The 12331-nt window shown below is 43.9% G+C and overlaps 1 protein-coding gene across 2 annotated transcripts in view; it reads right to left on the reverse strand.

Moving 5' to 3' along the window:
* Nucleotides 1-3529, reverse strand: part of krcp (kelch repeat-containing protein) — a 10677-nt gene extending 7148 nt beyond the window's left edge. The window contains exons 1-5 of one of the 2 annotated variants that reach the window (XM_070438304.1): nucleotides 3461-3529; nucleotides 3058-3093; nucleotides 1238-1297; nucleotides 452-740; nucleotides 226-357 (exon numbers count right to left, since the gene is read on the reverse strand). In XM_070438304.1, coding sequence (XP_070294405.1) covers nucleotides 226-357; nucleotides 452-740; nucleotides 1238-1285 — 469 coding nt within the window. In that variant the 5' untranslated portion in view covers nucleotides 1286-1297; nucleotides 3058-3093; nucleotides 3461-3529. Of the gene's footprint in view, nucleotides 1-225; nucleotides 358-451; nucleotides 741-1237; nucleotides 1298-3057; nucleotides 3094-3300; nucleotides 3328-3451 lie in introns of both variants that reach the window. The other variant, XM_070438303.1, reaches the window with a different exon arrangement.
* Between the last annotated feature and the right edge of the window lie 8802 nt (nucleotides 3530-12331).

The following is a 12331-nucleotide window of genomic DNA, read 5'->3' on the forward strand; positions in this document are numbered from 1 at the left end:
GAATGTGATGAAAGAAATAAAAGCTGAAATAAATAATTCTCTCTACTATTATTCTGACATTTCACAATCTTAAAATAAAGTGGTGATCCTAACTGACCTAAGACAAGGAATTTTTACTAGGATTAAAAGTCAAGGAATTGTGAAAAACTGAGTTTAAATGTTTTTGGCTGATGTGTATATAAACTTCTGACTTCAACTGTACATCATGTCTTAAGGTGAACCCACCAGTGCACAGCTTCCACATGGGGTCCTTGCAGAAGTGCATCCTGGATCCCTGCCCTCCAATCAGAATGGCTGTCTGGGGGTCGATGGGGCACAGGCTCTGACCCCAGCGACCTGACGGGTTGACCAATGGGGCTGCATCGAGGAGGAGGCAGCAGGGTCAATACACTGGTTGGTGGTCTACACACAATAATGTATCCTTTCCACCCACACACACACGTTAACTCACCAGTCTGTGTAGTGGGTGTCTTGGCCGGTCGACCCTTGCCTCTCTGTGGAGGAGTGTTCTGAGGGGCGAGAGCCGCGCCTCCCTGCCCCTCGCCCTGGAGGAACAGTCTGGTCTGACCTCCTCTGCTCTGACCTCTGACCTTTCTGAGGGGGGTTGACTTCTCTGAAAATGACGACACCGCTTCGATGGGACACGTGTTCTCCTTCCCTCTGTTCTCTTCCTCGTCTTCTTCCCCAGTTTGTCCCCTCTTTCTCTTCCCCTCCCTAACAGGGGAAGGGGCCATGGCGCTCTGGAATAGAAGAGGAGAGAGGGAGGAAAGAGGGGGAGAAGAAAGCAGACAGAGAGGGGGAGGAGAAAGAGAGGGAGGACAGAGAGGGCAGAATGGAAGAAGTTAAACTGTGACTCAGCAATGACGTTGCAACAAGCAGGATGTACTGCAGATACTTTGGACTTGAGCCCGATATTGCAGTCTACTTCGTGCAATACTGACTCTACCTTTGAGTGACATCATTTAACGAGGTTCTAAAGTAACAATGGGCTTATCTCTTTTGAATTACAAGATGGCGTCCTCTCCTGTCCCCAACATTCACTGGTGTAGAAGAACTTCCCTAGAGCAGTGTTTCACTGCTCTCCATTTTAGTTTTTAAACTCTAGCACTACACACCATCATCAAACCTTTAATTAGTGGACTCGGGTGTGTTAGCGCTAGGGCAACAACTACAATGTGTACCCTTTAAGAAACACTGCCCTAGAAGGACTGTGACGAGCCAGGCGTGTTGATCTCACCTCTGGGGTGTATTCCTTCATGGACAAGGTGAGGTCAAGGTCCATCATATCCCCTTTGGCCTGTAGAACAAACAGAGTCAAGTCCATCGTTGTTTGGATCGTCTCAAATGTAATACACAGTTCTGTATATCTGCTTTAGAGATGGTATTCCTGCCAGTTTAGAAAATATATTAAACCAGGAATTATTTATCTGTATCTAACCATCCCACTTTCTCCATCTCTATAGATACCATAGTAGTTTAGGCAGTACTCCGCCAGAGGTGCGTTCAACAAGGGGAAAAGTTAGTGAACGTTGGCTAACATAGTCCATTAGTTATTTTGTTAGCGGTGACCGTTAACGTTAGCGAACAGTCGGAGAAGGTAGCGTGCAGCGAACGGAAGTGTCTGTTTAAACTGCCGCTAACAATAAATCAACTGGATGTAGACTTTCTACACTGAACAAAAATATAAAACGCAACATGTAAAGTGTTGGTCCCATGTTTCATGAGCTGATTATTATTTATTTTTAATCCCAGAAATGTTCCATACGCACAAAAATCTTATTTCTGTAAAATGTTGTTTACATCCTTGTTAGTGAGCATTTCTCCTTTTCCAAGATGATCCATCCACCTCACAGTTGTGGCATATCAAAAAGCTTATTTAACAGCATGATCATTACACAGGTGCACCTTGTGCTGGGGACAATAAAATTCCACTAAAATGTGCAGTTGTGTCACACAACACAAGGCCACAGATGTCTCAATTTGAGGGAGCATGCAATCGGCATGCTGACTGCAGGAATGTCCACTAGAGCTGTTGCCAGAGAATGTAATGTTAATTTCTCTACTATAAGCTGCCTCCAACATCGTTTCAGAGAATTTGGCAGTCGGTCGAACAAGCCTCACAACCGCAGACCACGTGTAACCACGCCAACCCAGGACCTCGATAACCAGCTTCTCCACCGGTGGGATCATAGGCCCACCCAGTGTAGAGCCAGGCCCAGCCAGTGTAGAGCCAGGCCCAGCCAGTGTAGAGCCAGGCCCAGCCAATGTAGAGCCAGCCAATGTAGAGCCAGGCCCAGCCAATGTAGAGCCAGGCCCAGCCAATGTAGAGCCAGGCCCAGCCAATGTAGAGCCAGGCCCAGCCAAGCGGAACAAGTTTTCCCCCACAAGGTCTTTATTTCAGACATAAATACTCCTCATACTCCTGAAATAAAGACTTTGTGGGGAAAAACATATTCTGATTGGCTGGGCCTGACTGCCAAGTGGGTGGACCTGACTGCCAAGTGGGTGGGCCTGACTGCCAAGTGGGTGGGCCTGACTGCCAAGTGGGTGGGCCTGACTGCCAAGTGGGTGGGCCTGACTGCCAAGTGGGTGGGCCTATGCCCTTGAAGGCCCACCCATAGCTGCACCTCTGCCCAGTCATGTGAAATCCATAGATTAGGGCCTAATGAAATTATTTCAATCAACTGATTTCTTTCTATGAACTGTAACTCTAAAATATTTTAAATTGTTGCGTTTATACCTTTGTTCATTATATTTAGTAGGAATTGCGAAGTCATTTTTAGTTTGAAGTCGCTAAAAACCACAGTAATCCTTACAAAAAGTAGCCATTTGATGTTTCACTAACATTTTGGAATGTTTATTCAAGTCGTTCAACTGAAATTGTTACTCTGGCAACATGTTCGCCACAAACAGAGGCCTTGTTGAACTCGCCTCAGGTGTTTTCCTTCCAAGCTGACAGTCAACAACTCCCTCTGTCCCATCTGTCCACTCACCAGGTGTCCTCCTTCCAAGCTGACAGTCAACAACTCCCTCTTGCTCGCCATCTGTCCACTTCACCAGGTGTCCTCCTTCCAAGCTGACAGTCAACAACTCCTCTGTCCCCATCTGTCCACTCACACAGGTGTCCTCCTTCCAAGCCTGACAGTCAACAACTCCCTCTGTCCCATCTGTTCCACTCACCAGGTGTCCTCCTTCCCAAGCTGACAGTCAAACAACTCCCTCTGCCCATCTGTCCACTCACCAGGTGTCCTCCTTCCAAGCTGACAGTCAACAACTCCCTCTGTCCCATCTTCCACTCACCAGGTGTCCTCCTTCCAAGCTGACAGTCAACAACTCCCCTCTGTCCATCTGTCCACTCACCAGGTGTCCTCCTTCCCAAGCTGACAGTCAACAACTCTCTCTGTCCATCTGTCCACTCACCAGGTGTCCTCTGCTTCCAAAGCTGACAGTCCAACATCACTCCCTCAGTCCAGCTCTTCCTCTTCCCACTGCTCCCATGGTTAAACACCTGAACAGAAGCAAGATAATGTGACAATCACACACTAACAACACTTTACATCCCATTATTACCGTCTAAGACAGTGGTTCTCAATACGATGACCTGCGCGACACAAAGGGTGCACATTTCAGTTTTTTCCTTAGACCAGGATTGACAAATACTGGTCTTAGGAGACATGCAAAATAAACTTTAACTTGGGACAAGTCAGTCAGTGTGGTGTGTGCCTTCTTGTGGGACATCCCAAAAATATCCTTCCATGTGTTTTGTCTACATCATAGCTCTGCTGGGCCACAGTTCAGTAAGCAAATGTTGCGGAACGTTTTCAGATAGCAGAATATCACGAATAGAGTGATTTCCAAGATGGCGTAGCAGATCGGGATCGTGTGGTTTGTTCTGTGTCCCGTGTAAATAGTCCTCGTTTTTTTTCTCGTATGCATTTCGTATATATTTTAATTTCACTTTCCTTTAGGAAACTGAATATACATTCCGCCTCACCCAATGTGGTACGGATCTGCTATTTCTTTTATACTTTAGAACCGTAACCCCCAAATCAGAAGCTAGCCAGATACTGAGCTACTAGCTAGTAGTCAGTTAGCCACTGCTGCGGTCTTCACCCTTAACTCGGACACCAGCCAGCCAGCAGTCTCAGCTCGGCCAATATCTGCCAGTCTGCAAGCGCGATATCAACCCAGAGCATATAGGACTGCTTTTTCAATACCACTCACGATCGATTTTTCTTCTTCTACTTCATCACCGGATTTCAGCCGCAGGCTTGGACATTTGCACCTTGATTTGCGCAGCTAGCTGACTGCAAACCGTGGTGTCTATTGGCTTACGTCGATCCGGAGCAAACGTAATTTATTCCGGAGCTAGCTTGAGGAGCTCCATTAGCCATTCCTGGGCTACAGTCACCTATCGGGACCCGTTTTTTTTTTTGTTGTTGCTGCAGATACGGAGCCCACCGGGCCTTCACGACTGACTGCCGACGATATTGCCCGAGGGAGTTATCCAACTGGCACCCCCGTCCGACGTTACCTGAACGCTCATCTGGGGCCCGCTAATCGTTAGCTGTCTTATCGGCTGCTATCTGAATAAGTATAATCGGACAATTATTATTATATATATATTTTTTTTTTTATTTTTTATTGGGCCACTATATCTATTTTGCCAATTTGGATTGATCCCCTCTACCACACGGAACCCCACTAACTACCGACGGAAACGCACGAGGTATCTACAATTAGACCTCCATCCTATGCTATCTTGCTACCGATAGCCTCTACCGGCTACTGTCTGGATCGCCTTTGGATGTCTGTTCTTGAAAATTCATGTACTCGGATATACCTCTACTCACTGGACCCTTATTGATCATCGATTAAGCATGCCTCTCCTTAATGTAAATACTGCCTTGTCCATTGTTGTTCTGGTTAGTGTTTATGGCTTATTTCACTGTAGACTCTAGCCCTGCTCACTATACCATATCCAACCTCTCAGTTCCACCACCCACATATGCGATGAACATCACCTGGTTTCAATGATGTTTCTAGAGACAATATCTCTCTCATCATCACTCAATACCTAGGTTTACCTCCACTGTATTCACATCCTACCATACTCTTTGTCTGTACATTATTCCTTTAAGCTATTTATCGCCCCAGAAACTTCCTTTTACTCTCTGCCTCTAGTAGCTCTAGACGACCAATTCTCATAGCTTTTAGCCGTACCCTTATCCTACTCCTCCTCTGTTCCTCTGGTGATGTAGAGGTGAATCCAGGCCCTGCAGTACTAGCTCCACTCCTATTCCCAGGCGCTCTCTTTTGATGACTTCTGTAACCGTAATAGCCTTGGCTTCATGCATGTTAACATTAGAAGCCTCCTCCTAAGTTTGTTTTGTTCACTGCTTAGCACACTCTGCCAACCCAGATGTTTTAGCCGTGTCTGAATCCGGGCTTAGAAAGACCACAAAAATTCAGACATTTTCATCCCCAATTACAAGATTTTCAGAACAGATAGAACGGCCAAGGGGGCGGTGTTGCAATCTACTGCAAAGATTGCCTGCAGAGTTCTGTTTTACTATCCAGGTGTTTCCAAACAATTTGAACTTCTACTTTTAAAAATCCACTCTCTAAAAACAAGTCTTCACCGTTGCCGCCTGCTATAGACCACCCTCTGCCCCCAGCTGTGCTCTGGACACTATATGTGAACTGATTGCCCCCATCTATCTTCAGAGCTCGTGCTGCTAGGCGACCTAAATTTGAACTGCTCAACACCCCAGCACCCTACAATCTAAGCTTGATGCCCTCAATCTCACACAAATTATCAATGAACCTACCAGGTACCACCCCAATTCCGTAAACACGGGTACCCTCATAGATATCATCCTAACAAACTTGCCTCCAAATACACCTCTGCTGTTTTCAACCAAGATCTCAGCGATCACTGCCTCATGCCTGCATCCGTAATGGGTCAGCAGTCAAACGACCTCACTCATCACTGTCAAACGCTCCCTGAAACACTTCAGCGAGCAGGCCTTTCTAATCGACCTGGCCGGGGTATCCTGGAAGGAATATTGATCTCATCCCGTCAGTAGAGGATGCCTGGACATTTTTTTTTAAATGCCTTCCTCACCATCTTGAATAAGCATGCCCCATTCAAGAAATTTAGAAACCAGGAACAGATATAGCCCTTGGTTCTCTCCTGACCTGACTGCCCTTAACCAACAGAAAAACATCCTATGGCGTTCTGCATTAGCATCGAACAGCCCCGTGATAATGCAACTTTTCAGGGAAGCCAGAACCAATATACACAGGCAGTTAGAACAGCCAAGGCTAGCTTTTTCAAGCAGAAATTTGCTTCCTGCAACACAAATTCAAAAAAGTTCTGGGACACCGTAAAGTCCATGGAGAATAAGAACACCTCCTCCCAGCTTCCAACCGCTCTGAAGATAGGAAACACTGTCACCACCGACAAATCCACTATAATTGAGAATTTCAATAAGCATTTTTCTACGGCTGGCCATGCTTTCCACCTGGCTACCTACCCCGGACAACAGCACTGCCCTCCCCTCTGCTACTCCGCAAGCCTTCCCCATTTCTCTTTCTCCCAAATACAGTCAGCTGATGTTCTAAAAGAGCTGCAAATACTCGGACCCTTACAAATCAGCCGGGCTAGAAATCTGGACCCTTTCTTTCTAAAACTATCTGCTGAAATTGTGGCCACCCCTATTACTAGCCTCTTCAACCTCTCTTTCGTGTCGTCTGAGATTCCCAAAGATTGAAAGCAGCTGCGGTTATCCCCCTCTTCAAAGGGGGGACACTCTTGACCCTAACAGCTACAGACCTATATCTATCTACCCTGCCTTTCTAAGGTCTTCGAAAGCCAAGTCAACAAACAGATTACCGACCATTTCGAATCCCACCATACCTTCTCCGCTATGCAATCTGGTTTCAGAGCTGGTCATGGGTGCACCTCAGCCACGCTCAAGGTCATAAACGATATCTTAACCGCCATCGATAGGAAACAATACTGTGCAGCCGTATTCATTGACCTGGCCAAGGCTTTTGACTCTGTCAATCACCACATCCTCATCGGCAGACTCGACAGCCTTGGTTTCTCTAATGATTGCCTCGCCTGGTTCACCAACTACTTCTCTGATCGAGTTCAGTGTGTCAAATCGGAGGGTCTGTTGTCCGGGCCTCTGGCAGTCTCTATGGGGGTGCCACAGGGTTCAATTCTTGGACCGACTCTCTTTCTCTGTATACATCAATGATGTCGCTCTTGCTGCTGGTGATTCTCTGATCCACCTCTACGCAGACGACACTATTTCTGTATACTTCTGGCCCTTCTTTTGACACTGTGTAACAACCCTCCAGGCGAGCTTCAATGCCATACAACTCTCCTTCCGTGGCCTCCAATTGCTCTTAATACAAGTAAAACTAAATGCATGCTCTTCAACCGATCGCTGCCTGCACTGCCCGCCTGTCCAACATCACTACTCTGGACGGCTCTGACTTAGAATATGTGGACAACTACAAATACCTAGGTGTCTGGTTAGACTGTAAACTCTCCTTCCAGACTCACATCAAACATCTCCAATCCAAAGTCAAATCTAGAATTGGCTTCCTATTCCGCAACAAAGCATCTTTACTCATGCTGCCAAACATACCCTTGTAAACTGACCATCCTACAATCCTCGACTTCGGTGATGTCATTTACAAAATAGCCTCCAAAACCCTACTCAATAAATTGGATGCAGTCTATCACAGTGCCATCCGTTTTGTCACCAAAGCCCCATATACTACCCACCACTGGCCTGTACACTCTCGTTGGCTGGCCCTCGCTTCATACTCGTCGCCAAACCACTGGTTCCAGGTCATCTACAGACCCTGCTAGGTAAAGTCCCCCTTATCTCAGCTCGCTGGTCACCATAGCAGCACCTACCTGTAGCACGCGCTCCAGCAGGTATATCTCTCTAGTCACCCCAAAAACCAATTCTTCCTTTGGACGCCTCTCCTTCCAGTTCTCTGCTGCCAATGACTGGAACGAACTACAAAAATCTCTGAAACTGGAAACACTTATCTCCCTCACTAGCTTTAAGCACCAGCTGTCAGAGCAGCTCATAGATTACTGCACCTGTACATAGCCCATCTATAATTTAGCCCAAACAACTACCTCTTTACCTACTGTATTTATTATTTATTTTTTTGCTCCTTTGCACCCATTATTTCTGTCTCTACTTTGCGCTTTCTTCCACTGCAAACCAACCATTCCAGTGTTTTTTAGTTTTTATTTTACTTGCTGTGTTGTATTCACTTCGCCTCCATGGCCTTTTATATTTTTATTTATTTATACATATATTTGTTTGCCTTCACCTCCCTTATCTCACCTCTACTTGCTCACATTGTATATAGACTTATTTTTTTCACTGTATTATTGACTATATGTTTGTTTTCCTCCATGTGTAACTATGTGTTGTTGTATGTGTCGAACTGCTTTGCTTTATCTTGGCCAGGTCCAATTGTAAATGAGAACGTGTTCTCAATTTGCCTACCTGGTTAAATAAAGGTTAAATAAATAAATAAATATTAAATAAAATACGAATGTAAATAAATAAAATAAAATTCCTTGTGCTACATGTCAGCGAGGCATTTTTTGTTCTTCATGACATTTCCTCGATGTTGYGTTTTTCTGAACGTGTCCTGGCCCTGGAAATATAGGAACGTTACCTGTTATAAGGTGTCAGTTTTCCTATGGTGATTGGAACTCTGTCGACGTCGTTGAGTTCTGCGTTGACGCAGATCCGGTCTCCCCATCGCCCCCTGGAAAACAGCACCACCTGCTGGGAACTCGGTGGTACTGCAACGGAAAACTGGGCTGACCCGTTTGCGCTATAAAAGGAGAGTTAAATATTAAACTACTTAACGTTACCTATTAACGTAACTAGCTAGCTGGTGCAAAAAAATATTTACACTTGAGCTACTTTATATCATGCATTTTCCTACACTTTGACAAGACATGTGTTGGGGTAACCATACCAGAATCTAGCTTTGACTGCTGCACCATGCGTGATTATGGAATTTTGTGATAGCATAGCTAGCTAAATGCATTTATAAAAACATGCAACTCACACATTCGTGTTATCGATTAACAAACACAAATAAGTTGAAAAAGCGATAAATAGCCATCTAGTATCGAATAAGATACATCAAACTATCGTTACACGGTTGGCTAGCTAACGTTAGATAATTTACCATAGGAGCTTTAGGGGCGCATCGTTCTCTCCCAAAACAACGTAGACCCCAAAATCATCCATGTGCGTTGTCCTTCTCCTCCCGAAGCAAACTTGATATTTGGAGACAGAAATAAACTCAAAACATTAAGCTAATTTTGATTAATGTTCAAAAGTAGTGGAGATACTAATCAAATGTCTCCTTGTCCAACTTCTCATCTCCCGCCACCGTAGTGCATAAAATACAAAACCAGCGCCAGTTCTCGAAGTTTGACACCTTCTGTGTAAGCCAATCAGACGGCTGGGTTCCGCAGCGTCGGGATGAAGAAATGGTCTCCGGCCCACTGAGGCATTCCATAGGCGGGATATTCAGATTTCTGTGTTCAAGAACATTGAACGGTCTCCAAATTAAAGAACTGTTCAGAATTTTAAGTTCTGCTCTTGAAGCTGTAAATGTTATGGTTGGTTGAGTTGTATCTTTAAGTCTATAAATTATATTCAGTCGGTAAATTGAAGAATAAGAATGTGTTCTTAGCTGATTTGCCTAGTTAAAAATAAAGGTTAAATGAAAATACAAAAAATAAGTAGACTCTAAAGTGTAATTTTATGATCTGATTTCCTCTCTCCACTTTTTGGAAGTTATACAGACAAAAAAACAGACATCTAAAACCAAAATCGTATAATTTAGTAATAATAACATATAATAATGAGTAGCTATTTGGGCTCCCGAGTGGCACAGTAGTCTAAGGCATTGCATCTCGGTGCAAGAGGTGTCACTACAGTCCCTGGTTTGAATCCAGGCTGTATCACATCCGGCTGTGATTGGGAGTCCCGTAGGGCAGTGCACAATTGGCCCAGTGTCGTCTGGGTTTGGCCGAGGTAGGCCATCATTGTAAATAAGAATTTGTTCTTAACTGATTTGCATAGTTAAATAAAATAAAAATAGTTATTTAGTATGCAAGGTGAGGAACCAGGCTGCCTCCCTGGCGTGAGCGATGGCGAATCGGCTCAAAACAAAAGTGACATAGGTTAATTAAGCACGTGGAGCTTAATGAGTAGGATTCTCGGTTCTCATGCAAAATAAGCTATGTTTCAATGAACTTGTACAGTGATTTTTTTTGTCGACATTTAGAAAAGTCATATAGAAAATAGATGAGGCAACTGTCTGCTGCAGTGCATTTCCATTTAACTATCTTGTGACGATAAAAACAGCTGGACGTAATGACGTCACATCAACAACAACAAAACCTGTAGCAAGGTTTGCATTAAATTTGAGACAGTTTTCATGCGAATATTTAAAAAAATATGCATAAGATAATATGCGCATTTTCCCAACTGAGACGTTTGCATCAAACTAATTTATAGTCTGTCACAGTGGACGCGTCATAATACCCATAAAAGCTAGCGGTAAAACACGGAAATGGCTGTAAATAGTTTTTTCGACATACATTTTTCACAGCGTGAATTGTACAAACACTTAAAATAAAATATGTGTTTGGTGTAGCCTTACATTGGCGTGATGTTTTGATAACCGTGTAGTAAGGGTGGCTACTTTGAAGAATCTTGAAGAAATATATTTTGATTTGTTTAACACTTTTGGTTACTACATGATTCCATATGTGTTATTTCATAGTTTTGATGTCTTCTATTATTCTACAACGTGGAAAATAGTATTTTTTTTAATACTACCTGTGTGTGTGTGTAAGTCCAAAAATGGATGTAGCAACTACAGATTGCCCCTTTGTAAGTCTATCAAAAGTGTGCAAGTTTGAACGTGTGTCCATTAGGCCTAAGGATTATTTAAWTTTTTTCCCAGCATGAATTAGATTGAGCAATAAAAGCCCCACGTTTATTCCATAGGCTAGTATCCACACTATGCAGTTGTTGCAAGAGCGCATTTTTCACTGGCTGTCTGTCCACTGGTTTCAAAAACAATGATTGATAGGCAGCTTAAACTTCTGGAATTCAACCATTATTGGGTTCAAATACACATTTAGATTTGTGAACAGCCATCCACAACAACCACAATCCGTAAGGCGCAAATAGCTAAATGAGAGAGCAGCAGTGTGATTCACCTGCCCAATGCGCTATGTAGATATCAATGATAAGTGATATCCGTATCGCCGTAGACTTCACCACTGCTCCTCATCCTTCAAGTTGGATAATCGTTTATTTTTGTTTTGTATTTTAATATTGCGGATAGATTGTAGCTTCCATCAATGTAATTGTCTGCATCCATACATACAGTTGAAGTCGGAAGTTTACATACACCTTAGGCAAATACATTTAAACTCATTTTTTTCACAATTCCTGACATTTAATCCAAGTAAACATTCCCTGACTTAGGTCATTTAGGATCACCACTTTATTTTAAGAATGTGAAATGTCMGAATAATAGTAGAGAGTGATTTATTTCCGCTTGTATTTCTTTCATCACATTCCCAGTGGGTCAGAAGTTTACATACACTCAATTAGTATTTGGTAGCATTTTCTTTAAATTGTTTAACTTGGGTCAAACGTTTCGGGTAGCCTTCCACAAGCTTCCCACAATAAGTTGGGTTAATTTTGGCTCATTCCTCCTGACAGAGCTCGTGTAACTGAGTCAGGTTTGTAGGCCTCCTTGCTCTCACACACTTTTTCAGTTCTGCCCACAAATGTTTTATAGRATTGAGGTCATGGCTTTGGGATGGCCACTCCAATACCTTGACTTTGTTGYCCTTAAGCCATTTTGCCACAACTTTGGAAGCATGCTTGGGGTCATTGTCCATTTGGAAGACCCATTTGCGACCATTTGTGTGTATACTGTGTATACTGTGTATATACACACCACTGGTTGTGCATCACCCAGAGACGTATGTCACAATGGGCCATCGTACTTTAGACTCTGCTTTAACCCACCTGCTCTACGTCACTTGTTTTGAGACGACTTCGCCGTCGACCAGACCCGGGCACCTGGCTCACGCCCGGGCTACAGCCCAGTTCCAAAACAAACGCAGTCACTTTTCACCCAAAACCTGCTCAACCAGGCGATCTTAATCGAATCCCCTTAATCACTTGTATCAAGTGAAAAATGGCCTCTCGTGTGTAACTCTTCATGTGTCTTG

The sequence above is a fragment of the Salvelinus sp. IW2-2015 genome, unplaced genomic scaffold, assembly GCF_002910315.2.
Source record: "Salvelinus sp. IW2-2015 unplaced genomic scaffold, ASM291031v2 Un_scaffold741, whole genome shotgun sequence".
In the NCBI taxonomy this organism is placed as follows: Eukaryota; Metazoa; Chordata; class Actinopteri; order Salmoniformes; family Salmonidae; genus Salvelinus; species Salvelinus sp. IW2-2015.